Here is an 18,077-nt window from a genome sequence, read left to right on the forward strand (position 1 = left end):
CACCCAGCTGCTCCAGAGGTGCTAATAATGAGATGACTGTGACCTCTGACCTCCCTGTGATGACTCATTTCATTGGGTCAAAGAATACAGATTGTGTAACAAGCCTCAGTCTTTTTCTTTCTGCTACTCCAACATTTGTGATGTACATACTGAAAATAATGTCCAATGGATAACATGGTCCTATCATGTACAGTTAATATCTGTGTTTGTCTCTGTATAAATGTATCTGTAGCATATAATTAAAATTTACTGATATCTAAAACCCCCCTTCCACTCAAAAATGTGTTTTGCTTCTTGTTACTTGGAGTTTTACTGTGCAGTTTGACACCAGAAGACTGTTTTCATATCAAATGCTAAAGGGGTCAAGTCTCTTTAAATGAGGGGAAACAGTTTTGTGGTAATTTGAAGAATGTTTGACCAGGTGCAGGGGCGCATCTGGAAAGGAGGCAGGGGGCAGCAGCTGCCACCCCTAAAAGATGCCTTGCCCACCCCAGCTGCCATCCCAGTTTTGGATAGCTCTAGTTAAAAATATATGTATATAGGTAAAAGCTGTGGCTGGTGGAAAATTTATTGAAACTCTGAAGTCTGAGTGCAAGTGAATGCAGCAAAAATGATGCTCTTTTGCAGGGGTTTGCAACCTTTGCAATTAAAAGAGCCATTTTTGGCTAAAAAACTGTATGGAAGAGAAGTTTTTGAATTCTCTATTTTATTGTCTTTCTATAGACTTCTCTTTTTTTAAAAAAAACTGGCATCCCTATCTAGCCTAAACTCGAGACTAAGCCACTGGTAAAATTTAGAGGTCAAAAAGACATGTATTTGGAAAAATACAGAAACAGTTAATTGATTTCTAACTGCCAGCTGTAGGTATTGCTATTTAATGCTTTACTTTTGGAGTTAAAATATCTTAATTTGGGGGCTTTTCTCAGCAAATATTGATACATGTGATTGTTTGCCACCCTCTCACCACACCATGAATATTTCTCTAGATCCGCCCCTGACAAGGTGATTACATTTTTTTTATAATATAAAACATATCAGGCACAAGCTATTATTCAAAACTGTGTCCTTTCATGTCTTGTGACATGTCTCGAGAGGACCTTTAAATACTAAAATTCTGCATGTTGCACAAAAAGAAAGTTTTCTTTTGCAACAGATGTTGAAATCCCGCTGCAGCCGACTACTTAATACTTTCCAAGAAATAAAGTGTTGGCACATGGGTTTTTTTGTACCGCCCTTAAAAGCATCACTCCTCCAGCCCTTCCTCCCTGGACTTTCCAAGTTTTCCCTTTCACTTTACATCTTCCAAAGTTTCTTAAACGCAGTGTTATCTGAGAAGGAAATGCGTTGCAAACATCATTTCTTATAGCGCGGATTACTTTAACTCTCATGATGTGGCGGCCCCGCGGATGCGCCTCAAAGTGCGTCGTTACGGTCCTCAGTCGTCGGGTCTGCAGCTCTTATTTCCATGTGTTGGGACGGAGCAGATGCAGCGTAACGGCCTTCATGCCGGAGGCTGCGGGGTTTGAAGCGGTGTCGGACCGCTCGGCTCTGCGGGAGTTTTCCGTCTCCCGCGGTGAGAGCTTCTGGGCCGCTGCGGCGCGTCAGAGACTGAGCTGGATCAGTCCCTTCAGCACGGTGCAGGACTGTGATCTGAGCCGGGGCAGGGTCAAGTGGTTTGAGGGAGGAAAACTGAATGTGTCCGGTAAGATTACATCCACATTTAATCGGAATGTTGAGACCAGTAATTAGATTCAAGTTCAATTGCAGCCATATTTTCTCCTGAAGGGTAACTGTTTTGCAACTTAAAAAAATGACAAAAGTAAAAGTAGCGGAGACTGGGGCCTATTATAACATTTTGTACATTTTCCTTCATAACTCACAGACTTTACAAAATGCACTATAATCTTTTGATTTTAGAAACACTTACACACATATATATGTGCACTAATTGATAATAGAATTTATGTATTTTCACTAATAAGAACAAGACTGTAATATTAAATTTAGTGCAAGAAGTCATTGTTATAGTTGACCTGTTTGTGGAGACAGTTGTAACATTGAAAAACATCATATTAACTCACTGAATCACAAATAAAAGCACACCACAAAGTAATCACATTACTGCTATAGTAACTAACAATCTCACTTAAAGATATAATATTTAACATTTCTTTTTAAAAGAAATGCTTGACATATGTTGTATATTTTGTTAAGTAATATCCTAAATATTTCCAACAGTGTTTTAATGCAGCAAAATCCATAATTTGTTAAAGGTAACGGTGCATAAAGTCCATGAAAAAACAGAGTGCAGAGCGAAACACAAGCTAACTAGCTAGCTCACAGTAAATGTAGCCTAGATTAGCTAGCTAGCTAGCTGATGTTTTGCTAACATTTGCTAACTTAATATGGGACTATATGCCTTTCACAGGTGCCCTGTTGGTATGGTGGGTTGAATATTAAATCCAAAGCCCAAGATAATGCCCTTAAATGTCTTAACTTGTCTACAAACCAAAGATATTCAAATTATTGTAGAGTAAATACATCAGAAAATATTCCCTTTTAAGAAGGTGGAATCAGAGAATTTAATTTAAAGAAATTCATCAAATCACACTCTGAGGCAGCAGACTGTGATTTAACTTCCTCCTGACAGACACAGTTTTCCATGCTGCTTTTTGAGGAACACTTCTAAATAGAAGACGTCCAGTAACGGTGAAGTCATCACCGTGCAAACCAGTCACGATCAGCGCACCTTTGCAAAGAGTACCCTGAACGCACCGTGCTGATGTGTTGATGAGTGAAGCAGCTAATTTGACTTCTGTGTGTGTCATGCAGTGAACTGTCTGGACCGCCATGTGCACACCAGTCCTGAGAGGACGGCTCTGATCTGGGAGAGAGATGAGCCGGGGTCAGAGGTCAAGGTCACCTACAGGTCAGCAGGTTGGATTTAGTGTATGTGCGTGTGTGTGTGTGTGTGTGTGTGTGTTCCTCCATGTATCTCCTCATGTAGTGCAGTATGGTCCATTTATGTCTCTTGCAGGCAATTACTGGAGATGACTTGTCGCTTGGGCAACCTGTTAAGGCGGCATGGCGTGAAGCGGGGGGACTGCGTCACCATCTACATGCCTCCTTGTCCTCTGGCTGTGGCGTCCATGTTGGCGTGTGCCCGTATCGGTGCAGCCCACAACGTGGTGTTTGCAGGGTTCAGTGCCGAGGCCCTCGCAGAGCGAATCAGAGACGGTGAGACAGATGAGATGACGTTTAAGTGATGGAATGAGTCTGGAAACAGATTTTCACCAGCTGCACGTATCGATAGACAACCCACAGAGAATAAACACCCCCGACTCTTTAGTTCCTCTTAGCTCTGTGGGATATTTTATTGTCTTTCAGCTCATTGTTTTGGTTTTATAGCCCACAACTTTACTGCTTTGGTTCAGTCTTTCATCAGTGTTGTTCCCAAACGCTTAAAAACCAGCTGTGCCCTGCCTGCCTCATACCAAACAAAGTTAGCACTAAGTTGGTGAACATAGTGGATCATTTACCAGCTAAAGAAACAGGAGTGTGTTCAATGTGTCTAAATAAACGTTTTGTCAGGGCTGAACGCAGGTATTTCTCACAAATAATTGGAGACCAGTGTAATGGGGAAGTAGAGCCATGGCGTCCATCTTTAGGGCTCAACCCCAAACTGGCCCCTACGCTCTGCACCTACCCACTCTCACTCTGTTTGCGTTGAGGGTCCACCACATTGAGTGTCGTCCCAAACCAGTCAGCCTGAAGTGCGAGTGGGTTATAAAACCCCTCAACAATCGACGCAGGCTCACAAACCAACACACTCCTCTCACGTGCAGCACCTCTGTTGTGTTTGTGTTGTATTTTGATAGACATTTTTGGGCACACATGACAGACTGACATAATGAAATAATGTTCAACGAAGTCACACTCATGGAGTCAGAGTGTGTAGGAGCCGGTTTGAGGAAGTGGAGCCATCCATCAGTGGTGGAGACTAAAAAAAACACAGAGCTAAAAGTAGTGAATATCGGACGTAACAACTTTATAAGGTGATTGAAGGAGCCATTTTATTTCATACATTTGATGAGTAAATATTTGTAATTTGTAACAAAATACTTTTCATTTCATACTCCTCACTTTTCACCTTGTACTATTATAAATTATTCCTTGGCTTTTCCTTTATCACCCTCAGTGTGTGTTTTCTGATAAATCCCAACACAGTTAGGTTCAGTTTTGCTGTTTAACAGGGTTTATTGTTTTTTTTAACCTCCAGTACGTCCTGAGCCGCAGTATCGCAGTATTTGTTGTGATAACAGTGCAGTTGAACTGATCTCATAAACATCACGTTTACAGCTCAATCCAGCACCGTCATCACAGTGAACCAGGGCGTCAGAGGGGGTAAGGTCGCCGAGCTGAAGAAGACGGTGGATTCGGCTGTTGAGAGCTGCCCGACGGTACAGCAGGTGTTTGTTGCTATGAGAACAGAGAATCCGGTCGCCATGACAGCCAGGGACGTCGCCATGGAGGAGGTGAGAGAGCAGAGCTCGATTAAGATATTAATGTCGACCGCAGAGGACCGCGGCTGCACCGTGTCACTTTTCAGTGGACCAATTAAGATTTTTTAAAATGTTTATTAAGCAAAAAATGCAGAGAAAATTAACAATTTAACCAACATTTCTGATATTTAATTTAGCATTAATGGACTAAGTAAATAAAAAATTATCTTTGAGGTTGAAATCTCATTCTGGATGTTGAAAACAGCAGCTGACAGACTTATTACCAGGTCCATTAGTAGCTGTTTTGGAGTTGGATCAGTTTTTTTCTTAGCAGAGGAAAAAAGACAATGACAACTGTGCAAACATCCCAACATTAAAGCTCTCAATGTTTTTCAAAATGGTCATTATCATGGTTTGATTCATATTTAAAGGGTCACAAACAGTGTGTGGTGATAAATAACATACAGGAATTCCCCAAGGAACTCTCTCTGGTCATTTTCAGTTTGTACATTAATGACCTTCCAGATACTTACCCTGATACAGGTCTTCAGATGTATGCTGACGACACAGTTGTCCATGTATCCGGCAAATCCTGTGATGCTGTTGCAGAAAAGCAAACAAACAAAAAGAAAAAGTATCATCTTGTGCTTTTTGCGGATGATCAAATAAGAATAACTGCTTAAATGACAACAGGTGCAAACACAGTGGAGACAGCAGTATTTAAATGAGGGTTTCACGTGTTTTTTACAGGTGTCTGCTGTGGGGAGTTTGGACAGAAAGCAGAATGACAGCAAGCGCAAAATGAATTCCGATCTCATGGCATTAGAAATGTTAGACGAAGAGGCAAATAAACAGCTAAATGAAAATATTTGCATTTTCTCATCCCAGTATTTTACAAATTCGGGTAGATTGTGCCTCGCTGTTTCTAAATTCAGTGATATTCACACATCTGTCGGATGGTTTGACTACGCTGTTTCTCTTCTTGCATGTATTGCACACGATATCAGTCAACAAGAGATGATGTTGCAACTAGGAAAAACAATAAAGTTTGTTCTGTTACTATGCTGTGTTTATAAAATGCGATTTCCTTCCAATTCACCATGTTGTGCAGGAGATGATGAAGGAGGACGTGGTGTGTGAGCCGGCTGCCATGGACAGTGAAGATGTCTTGTTCTTGCTTTATACATCAGGCAGCACAGGGAAGCCCAAAGGAGTCGTCCACACTCAGGCTGGATACCTGCTGTATGCCGCACTCACACACCGGGTATTTATCTTTTTTTTTTTATCACACAGTGTAAAGCCGCAGTCTGCCAAGATCCATAATCCAGTGTTTGACCATCTGCAGAGGAAATCTCAGCCTGATCACAGCAGGTTACAGAGGAGTTTCACAAAAATGTTGCTCTACAGTAGTTTTAGGATTGTGTATTTATGGACAAACCCAACTCCTAAAAAGTTGGGATGCTGTTTAAACTGTTAAAAAAAAAGCAGAATGCAATGATTTGCAAAAACTTTTTGGCCTACATGTGATTAAAGACCCTACAAAGACACGATATTTGTGGCTCAAACTTATTAACTTTACTGTTTTTTGCAGGCAGGCAGGTCAGTCTAGTACCTGAACTCTTTTACTACGAAGCCACGCTCTTGTAACATCTGCAGAATGAGCGATGACATTGTTTTACTGAAATAAGCAGGGACATCGCTGAAAAAGACGTCATTTGGATGGCAGTATATGTGGCTCCAAAACCTGAATGTACCTTAGAACTTAAAGGAATAGTTTGGATTATTCGACATGGGGTTGTATGAGGTAGTTATCCAGAGAGGAGCGACCGCCATCTACTGTAGGTAATACACTGACCATGGATGGGTGCCACATACAAGCCCACTCCAAATAATCTGAACTATCCCTTTAAATGGGTTACTTAGGAGTACAAAAGGAATCACATTAATCCTCCCTCTCGTCCTCAGTACGTCTTCAGCTACCATGACGGAGACGTGTTCGGCTGTGTGGCAGATATTGGCTGGATAACTGGACACAGTTACAGTGTCTACGGGCCCCTGGCCAACGGGGGGACCACTGTCCTGTTTGAGAGCACTCCTGTTTACCCCGACCCAGGTACGGACGTGAGCAAATGTACGAATCTATCAGACTGATCAGCAAATTCATAACAAATACAGAACAAAAAAAAAAAATCTAAACTGCTTCAGTAGCAGTAAATCCTCCAGTTTGTTTTAGCTTTAAGTCATTTTTATTTGCTCTAATGCTCATTATTATGACATTTTTACTGTCATGTTAATATAAAATGTTATGTTCTGTGTAAGTGTGTTGGCAAACTCTTTATAAGTATTCCTGTTGTTTCCCAAGAGCTCTGCATGCTTGTGTCTCTGCTATGAATAACTGTTTACAGTGGAACTTGAACTCAACACTAAAATTAGTACTTCTGTATACACAGGAGTCAGGACACAGTCATTATATGTGTCAGCACACACACACACACACCGTGTTATTGTCAAGGAGAAACGGTTCTCAATGACAGTACCTCAACTTTATATTTATTTATGCATCTTAATCTGTTTTACTAGCTGGCACATCTTTTTATTTTATGTCTTTCTGACGTTTCCTTACTTATGTCAGCGTTTCCTCAGTTCCTGTATTTAATGAGTGCTGTTCTTATCTTAGTGCTTTATCAAATACAGTCATTGCTGTAGGTGGGAGGGGTGGGGATATTCTTTTATTCTGTTAAGCACTTTGTGTTGCATTCTGTTTGTATGAAAAGTGCTTCATAAATTAAGTCTAACTGATTGATTCGGTTCTCCGGCTACAGCTTCAGTCAAACCTCCAGTTTCTGATTCTGATTTGATTGATATATCAGAGCACTTTTCATACAAACAAAATGCAATAAAATTGATGAAATGTGTGCTCTCTCTCTGGTCCTCGTCAACATGTGCATCTGAGTTTTGTTGGAACTGTAGTTTTTCTTAGGGAGACCAGAATGTAGAGCATTACAGCAGTCAAAATGACATTTTTCACTTTTTGACAGGAGTTTAGCACCAGTTCTTGCAGTTGCAGAGTTTCATAGCCAATAACTAAGACTTCAGTTCTGTCCAGACTGAGCTAAAGAAAATTCTCCTCCATCCATGACTTGATATTTAAAATACAGTTAAAATGCATCAGTTGGACCTGAGTCATCAGGAGACACTGCAGTGGACAGCTGTGTATCATCAGCGTAACTGTGGACATGTAGTCTGTGCCTCCTGATGACGTTTCAGAGTAGCAGCATGTAAAGTTTAAAAAGTGTCGGACCTAAAATTGAGCTTTGAGGAACACCACAATCCATTTTATAGCTTTCTGATGAACATGCTCACATAAAATAAATCTCTATCGGTATGATACTATTTAAACCAGTTAAAAACAACTGTAGAGGCCAATCAGATTGTGAAGTCTACCTAAAAGAGATCAAGTGATAGACTGCATCAGAGGCTGCACTAACTTGTCAGCCATCTCTTTGGACTTATACGTGTTTTGTTGTCCACAGGAAGGTACTGGGAGATGGTTCAGAGACTTAAGATAAACCAGTTTTACGGGGCTCCCACGGCGATCCGCCTGCTGCTCAAGTACGGAGACAAGTGGGTGCACAAATACGACCGCTCCACCCTCAAGACTCTCGGCTCTGGTACGCACAACATGATGCTTAGAAATACTATTATTTTGGGCGCCCCTATAGCTCAGTTGGTAGGGCGTGCGCACCATGTATTGAGGCTGTTAGTCCTCTGCAGCGGCCACCGGTTGGAATCCCGCCTGTGGCTCATTTGCTGCATGTCATCCCCTCTATCTTCACCCTCCTTTCCTGTCATACCTTCAGCTTTCGCTATCAATAAAGGCAAAAAGCCCAAAAAAAATATCTTTAAGAAATACTATTATTTTGTGCACAAGAGCTCACTATTAGAGGGAGGTTTTTTTTGCAACTTGGTTCTCATTCATGTAGTAATGGTCACCTCTCCTTTTTGCAACAAGTAACACTACTTGGTACTTCTCACGTGTAAAAACTTCACTCTGATTGTCGACAGTGTTTGTTTCATGTTCTGCAGAGTTACCAGATAAATTCCTTTCCTCAAAGCTCACACACGTGTTACATACTTTAAGCATATTGAAAGTCAAGCCAGACTGGTATGTCAACATGCCTCAGTGATCTGCAGTGTCCACAGCAAAGTCCAGCATGCCAGCATATCAAACACACACACACACACACACACACACACACACACACACACACACACACACACACCAGCACCTGTTCCACTGAAACATGAAGCTTATAGGTTAAAACACAAAGCTTAACATAAAGAATGTAAATCCTCCTCTGAAACAACACAGATGTATTCATTCTTTGTTTTACAGAAATATTTTTCTCTTGTTTCACTGTTTTCTTGCATCATCAGTTCACAGTTTGTTTTGCAGAGCACATAAAAATATACCTAATGACTACATTATATGAGTTTAGCTGCTCTTGTCTGTGTGCAGTGGGCGAGCCCATCAACACTGAGGCGTGGGAGTGGTACCACAGAGTGGTTGGGGACGGACGCTGTCCTGTGGTGGACACCTGGTGGCAAACAGGTAACCATGACACACTGAAATGTGTTTCTTTTTGCTTTTGTATCAAAAGAGCTATCAAATATTGTTTTTAATACTAATAATGTGTGTAAGTTTAAAGGGGACCTCCAACATTTTGCAGACCATTTTGGGATTGTTGTGGTCCAAAATGCTTGATTTCATGGCAGTTTTTAAAGAATTGTATTCATGTTGCAATGCTTTTAGGCATTTTTTGCAATGAAATTCTTGGACCAAGAGAAAATTGCAAAGGCAACTTGTTCCAGGGAGAATAAAGCTGTACTCTCTGTTCTCAGTGTTCTAATTAACCTTTCCAAAAAGGCTCAGGAATACAGAAATAATAAAAATCTGCTTTATTTGTAAATGAAGAAGTGCATCTGGACATGGATTTGTTGAATTTGCATGAATTTAATTTTGGGTCTTCATATTAAACATGGTCCAAGTGTCAAATAATTAGGTAAACAGAAGGTGGGAATAATGCTCAGGTTTCAGACTGCCCTAAAGGCAACGTTCTCAGTGATTGTTTTCTACTTTGCACAACAGCTGACGTTGGCACATGATGTATTTCTTTATATGGTCATCTGCTCCAGGCACAACACAGCCTGCACAGCACGGACACCCACTCATCCTCATTCGACCACTCTGCTCAGGATCATGTGTGTGTTCAGTTTGTCTGCTTTTTCAGTTGTGAAGGAGTTTCATATTTTCTGTTTTTACCTCTGATGTCCTGCTGCTGCTCAACTGTCTGTGATTTACAAAGTTTCTGATGTACAGGTAGATTTACTTGTTGCTAAGGTAACTACTGCTGCTAGGTAGCAGGTAAAGTAGCTAATCACTGACAAAAGTAAATCTTTGTCCATCAGGGAACTCGCTAAGTTACCGAAGATTGGGGCAGAGCAGCCAGATGACATCAGAGAGAGGGAAAAAAAACTGAAAATATTTCACCCATAAAATATGATCCAGTTTCAACCAATCAATTCCAGTGAATACAGTTATGAAGTTGTGTGCTTGTGTACAATAATCAGTCATCAGAAACAATCTATCGTTGCTGTCTCTATCGTTTTTCCAACCTAATTCTTATCTCATTTGTGGTCTTACAAACAGTAAATTAATCACAATCATTGCCTCATATTGCTATTTTCCATGCTAAGATGGTGCTCAGAGGGCCTGGGTGCTGTAATCTTGCACAGCCTGACCGATCTCTGAGCTAACTAGCCAACTAGTGGCTAAAGTAGCCGTTAACAACATGTAAATCTGTCTGACAATAAGAAAACTCTATAGCGTAAATCGCCTTGAGTCGAGGCAGAGCAGCAGGAGCACATCACAGGGAAAATTTAATCCAGTTTCACGAAAATCAGTGGATAAAGTTGTGTGTTGATGCTGTGCTCATACGGCTCATCAGCAGTTGGCCCATCAGAAGAAAGTGGGCTTTGAGGGAGGGGGGACGTTAAACTACTCTGGTGGATTCCCAGAATGAAAATGTCGAGCTGGAAATAATAAAGCATTATTAAATCTCTTTCATATTTTGACACTGGGACAACTCAGCACAGTGGTGCTTCGTGCTAAGTGCTAATGTCAGCATGCTAACATGAGGCAGATGGGAATGTCATTAATTTTGTAGGTATTAAGTCATGAACCAAAGTATCCGACAAATTAAAATTTAAACCTGATTGTGGCACTATAGACGACGAGTTAAGAGATCAACAAAGTGTTTAAAATTCACTGTTAGGGGGACATGAATGTCTTAACAAGATTTAAAGGCAATCCAAACTATAGTTGTTGAGATATTGATTAGATTTTCATGTTTGAAAACTGTAGGTCTACAGTGTCCTGAATTGGAAGACAATACTGCAACCTACCAAGACAAAAAGAAAATTCCAGCTGTTTAAAACAAAAGAGAAAGTTTCAGGCTTGCATCAGATGTGCTAATCAGATGTGTTGTGCTCAAACTGAACTTGGTTTAGTTTCTCATGCTGTGAGTCTCTACAGTAGCATTTTATCAAGATTACATTCCCCCCACAAAGGGCATTTAAGTTCACAAACTCTTCCTCAAACAGCCACGTCCGCAGGCAGTGAAACGGTCCATCAGTCAGTCTTAAAGGGGAGAACAGTCTGCACCGTCCTCCCAACAATAACACTATTACGTAACATCACAACTGTGGTCATTTGTGCGTACACATACACAACATTACAATGCTTGAGCGTGCGCGTGTGTGGTTCAAACGCAGCCTCGCACAGGCAGAAAGCGAGGGAAAGTTTTTGTCCCCTTGGGACTCCCGAATCAAGCCAGATGTTTTTCTCCTGGAGGAGAACATCTGATTTTAGAAGCAGAGCAGGAAACTAGAGGCATGAACTGAATCTTTTTTGTTTCTTAAAGGGATAGTTTGGGTTATTTGAAGTGGGGTTATATGAGGTGTCATGGTAAGTGTTTTACCTACAGTGGATGGCAGCTGACACATCCCCAGTTTGGAGAAGCAGAGGGAAGTACAGGCATGGAAGCTAAGCAATGTACAGCTGTGAAGGGTCAGCATCAAAATGTATTTCAGCCACTTAAAAAGGGTGTACACTATATTTTACACTATGTATTTTTTCACCACTTTACTTTGCCGTTAGACAACCTTGTCCGACGGGAAGCTGTTGTTATATAAGCCAAATATCGCTCTCTCTCCAAACCAACCAAACTCCATAGGCAAAATCTGTAATTTTACATTGTAGAACAGAGAAGTTGCTGGACCACTTCTGCATAGGTCTTACATTTTGTTTGTATTATTGTGTGACTTTGGTGAATCTGAACTAACCTTTGAAAACTCCAAAGTTACACAATTACACAAACACACAAACAAACTGAGGCAGCAGTGGACCACCAACTTCGGGGTTCTGCACGGTAAAATTGCTGATTTTGCCTACCGGGTTTGGTTGGGTTGAGGAGTGCGACGTTTGACTTATATAATCACAGTTTCCCATCAGAAAAGGTATCTGACAGCAAAGCAAAGTGATGGATCAAAGTCATCATCTCAGATCTGTCTATGCACTTTCCAGTATAAGGTGAGTCCTGATTGAGTTTGACCTCTGACCTCTTCTCAAAACCATGGAAAACGTAAATGTGGTCTTCAGTTTGCATGAATATGTAGCGAGAGAGAAATAGAAAATAGAACTGTTTTAAAAATGACAAGTTTTTAATAACTTTAAGAGTTAAATAGTATATACTGTATACTGTAAACTTTTATGACTGTGTAAATTGTGGCAGAGTACATTGCCGCAACAAACTTGCAGTAAAACTGTCCTTCACCCACAGATAACCTCTGATGTTGCTGCTAAATAACTGCTCTTCCTCCTCCCTAAAGTAGCTTATGATGACACATAATGACAACATGTTTAAAATCAGCTGATTTCGCTAATAAAATCAATTTTGTGGATGAACACAGGACCTGACTGACACTATGCGTTTCATCCTCGGTCCATTCAAATTAGATTAAGTAATGACCAAATGGAGCAACGCTGCGTTAATTACCATACAAATGGCAAAAATCTATAATTAATTGACGATAATTAAACATCAGAGCATCATGAGCTTGAGAATTACAGACACAGATATGACCCAAATACCCTACTTCAGCAAAAAGGATTATATTATCATGTTATTTTCCTGGACCAGTGTTTCCAATTAGGACTAAGTGGCATTATTCATAAAATGCCATTTGGTTGATCTGAGAGCAAGTAGCCTGTTTAGAGAGAAAATTAGATTTTGATCCGCTGTTGGCATACGGCCTCCATGTTGGATCATACGGGAATGGAGAGGTGAGAGGATGCAGGAGGACAGAAAGTGGAAAAAATATTAACATACTGTAATATCTCCATGTCTTACTTTTACACATTTACTTAAAGGAATAGTTTGACATTTTGGGAAATATAAATACACTTATTTTAATTTGTTGCCAAGAGTTAAATGTGCTGTGCTGAGGATATTTGATAAAGTTAGGGTTCCTCGGTAGACATATAAAAAAAATAAAAATCACTAGAATATTTTTGGAGGAGCCTTTTTGCTTGAGGTTTGAGGAAACGCCGTCATGGATTATAATCAAGTGACGGAGTTCCTCAGGAAACCATCTTGGATCCCCTGTTGTTTTCCATCTGAAGAACCCCTTTAACTTTTTTTGTGGGGACCCGCTCTACTAGTCGAAATGTCGAGAATAAAGTTGAAACATTGAGAATAAAATTGTTCAGAATAAGGTCCAAGTGTTGAAAATAAGATCTAAGGGTTGAGAATAAAGTTGAAAAGTTGAGAATAAAGTTGAAATGTTGAGAACAAAGTTGAAGTGTTGAAAAATAGAGTCAAATGTTGAGAATAAAGTCGAAGGGTTGAGAATAGAGTTGAAAAATTGAGAGTAAGGTCAAAATATTGAGAATAATGTCAAAATGTCTAGAATTAAGTTGAATACCAGTTTGACTTTATTCTTGAAATGCCAACTTTAAATAAATCTTTGTCCTGTTATTTTCCATAGAAAGAGGCTGAACTGAACAGCGTTGATGATTTTTTTTGGAGGGGATTTTAGTCCAGAAGTCTCACGGTTACAGTTGATTTGAACAGGATGCCAGTTGCTAATGCTATTGTGGGATCATCTGTTGTGTCCTACTTTATAACGAGTCCCCTCTGCCGTCTCTGACACTGGTGCCACCAACACCACCAGGCAGATTACCAGGGTGCCTGAGGTCCAGGCAAACCTAATTGCATTTAATTTACTTAGTATGGCTGTAATTCCACAATCTACATCTGCAGCAATGAGAGGGGCTTATGCCAGATTTACAAACTGTTAGTTGGCTCTGTCATTTATATTCTGCTAGTCTTTCCTCTGTCCCTTTCACTTTTCGTTTTACTTTCTCCACTACATGATTTGCAGTTATGTTTTTCCGTTCAGGTCGTAATACACTTGTTCACTGACTTTCTGGTGGGTGTTATACTGCACTATTTATCTGGGGCCATATGACAGAAAATTCCTAACATACAGCTATTAACTATTTGGTAATCATGTGAATTAGGATCAGGACCTGGTTTTGGAAAAAAGGTGTTAGCGATGAACGACTCCTGAGTCAGTGTTTCTATCCTAACTGAAATAGAAGATGTATGGCCTATTACACAAGCATCCTAACTCCCCACAATCTTAATAACTGTTAAACTGTTCCAACTTTCACTTTTCTACCTAACTTACTTACTAGCTAACGGTAATGTTAGCTAAGAGTACCAGTAGTGTTCCCTAACACTAGCTAATGGTAGTGCTTAATAACAGTAACTAACAGTTGTGTTCCCTAATAACAGCTAATGGTTCTTTTTACTAACAGTAGCTAATGGTAGTGTTTGCTGACAGTAGCTAACGGTAGTGTCCGCTAACAATAACCAACAGTAGTATTCACTATGAGTAGCTAGTGGTTGTGTTTTCTAACAGTAGCTAAGAGTAGTGTTCGCTAACAGTTGTGCTAATGAACAATAATAATAGTGTTCGCTAACAATAACTAACAGTTGTATTCCCTAACAATAGCTAATTGTTCTTTTTGCTAACAGTAGCTAATGGTAGAGTCTGCTAGCAGTAACTATAACAACTGCTAACAGTAGTTTTCACTAAGAGTAGTTAATGGTAGCATTTTCTAACAGTAGCTAAGAGTAGTGTTCGCTAACAGTAGTGCTCACGAAGAGTAGCGTTCACAAAAAATAACTTTGGTTGTATCCGCTAACAACAACAATGGTTCTGTTTGCTAACAGTAGCGCCCACTAACAATAACTTATGATAGTGTTAGCTGACTTGTTTAATCTGTAACTGCCTGCTCTTTTATTAATTTGACGCAATGGATGCCAGATACAGCAGACCGTCTGCTACCTTAGTCCACTCAGTTGGCATTGTTTAAAATTTCCCAAAATTAACATCTTTGGATTTTTCTACAGATGCTACTTGTCACTACCTTGAGCTCATCACTTTGATCTCATCACATTGTACAGAGAATATTCTATATTTGATTTGTCATTATTAAGTAATATTTATTTAAAAAAAACTGCAATGCCCAGCTGTTTATTATTTAACAAAAAACCAACACCAAAACAAAATGCTATATCTGTGACCTGTTTTTAATGGGCTGAGCAAAACAGACTGGGTTTGGACTTTTTTAAAGGATTTGTTGACAATAACAAAAATATAAATTAATATGTTTATAATCTGCCTTGTTTTGCTCTGTGTTCTCAGAAACAGGTGGCATCTGCATCGCCCCGCGGCCATCAGACCCAGACGCAGAGATTGTCCCAGGGATGGCTATGAGACCTTTCTTTGGCATTAAGCCCGTGCTCATGGACACTGAGGTGTGGTGCTCAACCCCACTTGTGTGACTGTGTGTGAATGCGTGTGTGTGTGTGTGTGTAGCGTGCCATCCCTGCAAATGGTGGATGGCTGGGAACGGCCGTCAGGGAGGGTCAGATTAGGATTATAAAACAGTCACCAGCTGTGTCACTTTTGATACCCACCCTGCTCCCAGCCGTCAGCCCTGCTCCCTGCGTGCCAAACTCCATATTAAAAATCTGTCATTCTACTTTGTGGCTATTGCAGTTGCACAGATTGTGCAGACAGTTGGAGTGGTGTCTCTGAGCTGATCTCTCGTCCCCCTCTCTCAACAAAAACGCACACAAACACCCACACGCAATATTTCCAGAGCTGCAATATTCACGGGGTTTAATGTGGCACTCTTGATTGTTTTCTGTCATTTTGAGAGGAATATATTTGAAGTTTTGTATCTGACTGACCAAACAATGCACTGAATAGTACTTCACTGTATTTTAAATATTTCAGGGGAAAGTGCTGACTTCAAACGACACATCTGGAGCTCTGTGTATAGCTCAGCCTTGGCCTGGTATGGCTCGAACCATTCATAACGACCACCAGAGATTCGTTGAGACCTACTGTCAGCCTTATCCTGGTACGGTACGACGTGTTCAAGAACAAAAATTCAAACGTCACTGTTTTGTTTCTCAAAGTTCACAGCCTCTAAATCCCTTAATCTTTGTGCCAACAGGTTACTTCTTCACTGGTGACGGTGCCTATCGCTCTAAGGACGGGTATTACCAGATCACTGGTCGCCTTGACGATGTCATCAACGTGAGCGGTCACAGGATTGGGACAGCAGAGATCGAGGATGTGGTGGTACGGTCAAGTGTTGCTTACTACTTTCATGTAATGGTAACATGCTAATGTTTGTCTAGAGGATCATGCTAACTTTAGCTTATTAGCCTGCTATGAAAGCTTTCATCTCTGACGGGGATTTTACTGGGATCTTTGTTGGACAAGTGAAATAACGTGTTCTTAATTAAAGCGGCCACAGTGCTCGCTCCTGGCGGGAACTATTGGATGTCTGTAAATAATATTATAAAAAATAGAGTCTAGACCTGCTCTATATGAAAAATTCCTTTGAGATAACTTCTGTCATGATTTGTTGATTTGATCAAATTGAATTAAATAAGCGGAAATTTAGACATTTCGGTGGCGCTAAATTGGTATTTCATCTTAACTCCAAACATTCCAATTTTATTCTCAACTTTTCAACTTTATTCTTCACTTTATTCTTTTCATGTCGACATATCAACTGTTCTCAACATCTTGATTTTATTCTTGACATTTTGATTTTAATCTAGACATCTCAACCTTATTCTTGACTTTTCAACTTTAATCTCAACTTTTTTGTCTTTATTTTTAGCATTTCAATTTTCTTCTTGACTTTTCGACTTTATTTTCAACATTTCAACTTTCTTCTCGAAATTTCACCTTTATTAACATTTCTACTTTTATTCTTGACCTTTCAACTTTATTCTGTTTTTTCTTTATTCTTAACATTTCAACTTTATTCTTGACTTTTCAACGTAATTCCCGACATTTCAACTTTATTCTCAACATTTCGACTTTATTGCGATGGATTCTTGCAAATGCCATTACGAGGACGCCACTTGGAGGTTGAGGAAACAGATTTTGTCACATATTTTTTGTCTCATGTCCTCCTGTCAGAATATAGTGACAGTTTCAGCAAATATAATAAAGTTATCTTTATAAAAGTTTCTTACTGAACCTTCGAATTTGCCTTTTAGGTCATTTTCCCAAATGTTTAACCAAAGAGACATTTAAGTTAGTTTTTTTTTTTACGATTTTTTCTCCGCAGCTCAAGCTGTTAAATCTTTTCCTGACTGTGATTTCTGTTACAGAATCAGTGCTCTGCAGTGGCTGAGTCAGCTGTCATAGGATACTCACATGACATCAAAGGAGAAGGTGAGCCAGAAATCGTTTCCCGTGAAATTCAGTCCCAAGTCTTTCAGTTCACAGGGGTGGATGTCTATCATAGTAGTTTTTCTTTATTTTAGGTGTGTATGCCTTTGCGGTGCTAAAAAAAGGTGTGGACGTCCAAGAGGTGGACTTGTCCCGGCAGCTAAACGACATGGTGTCTAAAAAGATCGCCAAGTACGCCTGTCCAGACTGCATCCAGGTAATTCTGTCTCACTGACTTTAAATTAAAAACTATTTATTATTTAAGACTCACTTTTACTTAACCAGTTGGTCTTTTCTTTTTCTTAACTTTCACAGTTCGTCCAGCGTCTGCCAAAGACACGCTCAGGTAAGATAATGCGCCGGGTGCTGCGGAAAGTGGTGGAGCGAGACTTGAGAGGGTTGGGTGACCTCAGCACGCTGGATGATCCTGCAGTAGTTCAAGAGATCATCCAAGGTCACCGTAATCTCTGTGGTAAACAACAACAACAACAACAACAACAACAACCACGATGATGGGTTTTGGTTGGTTTCATCGAGATGGGCGACACCAGATTTTTAACTTGACATGATACGATACTTTTTATCACAATTTTACTGTAGCAAACGCCGATCATGGAAAATCACATGACACATACCGGCGGTTAATAACAAATTTATTACAATAGCGAATGTACGGAATCC

The 18,077-nt window shown here is 40.1% G+C and overlaps 1 protein-coding gene across 1 annotated transcript; it reads left to right on the forward strand.

Annotated features, from left to right (window-relative positions):
• The first annotated feature begins 1,303 nt into the window (after positions 1-1,303).
• LOC146314601 (acetyl-coenzyme A synthetase 2-like, mitochondrial) lies at positions 1,304-17,909 on the forward strand. Its single transcript, XM_084737086.1, has 14 exons — positions 1,304-1,702; positions 2,833-2,929; positions 3,038-3,237; positions 4,360-4,535; positions 5,614-5,766; positions 6,468-6,615; positions 8,036-8,173; positions 9,022-9,114; positions 15,339-15,451; positions 15,936-16,062; positions 16,159-16,286; positions 17,336-17,399; positions 17,492-17,613; positions 17,712-17,909. The coding sequence occupies exons 1-14, from the start codon at positions 1,387-1,389 to the stop codon at positions 17,907-17,909; spliced, it is 2,073 nt and encodes a 690-aa protein (XP_084593212.1). The 5' UTR covers positions 1,304-1,386.
• Positions 17,910-18,077: the final 168 nt, after the last annotated feature.

Source organism: Lutjanus erythropterus, chromosome 15 (assembly GCF_056507025.1).
Source record: "Lutjanus erythropterus isolate fLutEry1 chromosome 15, fLutEry1.hap2, whole genome shotgun sequence".
Classification (NCBI taxonomy): Eukaryota; Metazoa; Chordata; class Actinopteri; order Lutjaniformes; family Lutjanidae; genus Lutjanus; species Lutjanus erythropterus.

What these genes read in the sequence shown, in the direction of transcription:
- LOC146314601 (XM_084737086.1), top strand. Translation starts at nt 1,387, where the DNA reads ATGATGTGGCGGCCCCGCGGATGCGCCTCAAAGTGCGTCGTTACGGTC. An exon ending in GAGGTCAAGGTCACCTACAG is followed by an intron (nt 2,930 to 3,037) that starts GTCAGCAGGTTG and finishes TGTCTCTTGCAG; the next exon opens with GCAATTACTGGAGATGACTT. An exon ending in GGACACCTGGTGGCAAACAG is followed by an intron (nt 9,115 to 15,338) that starts GTAACCATGACA and finishes CTGTGTTCTCAG; the next exon opens with AAACAGGTGGCATCTGCATC.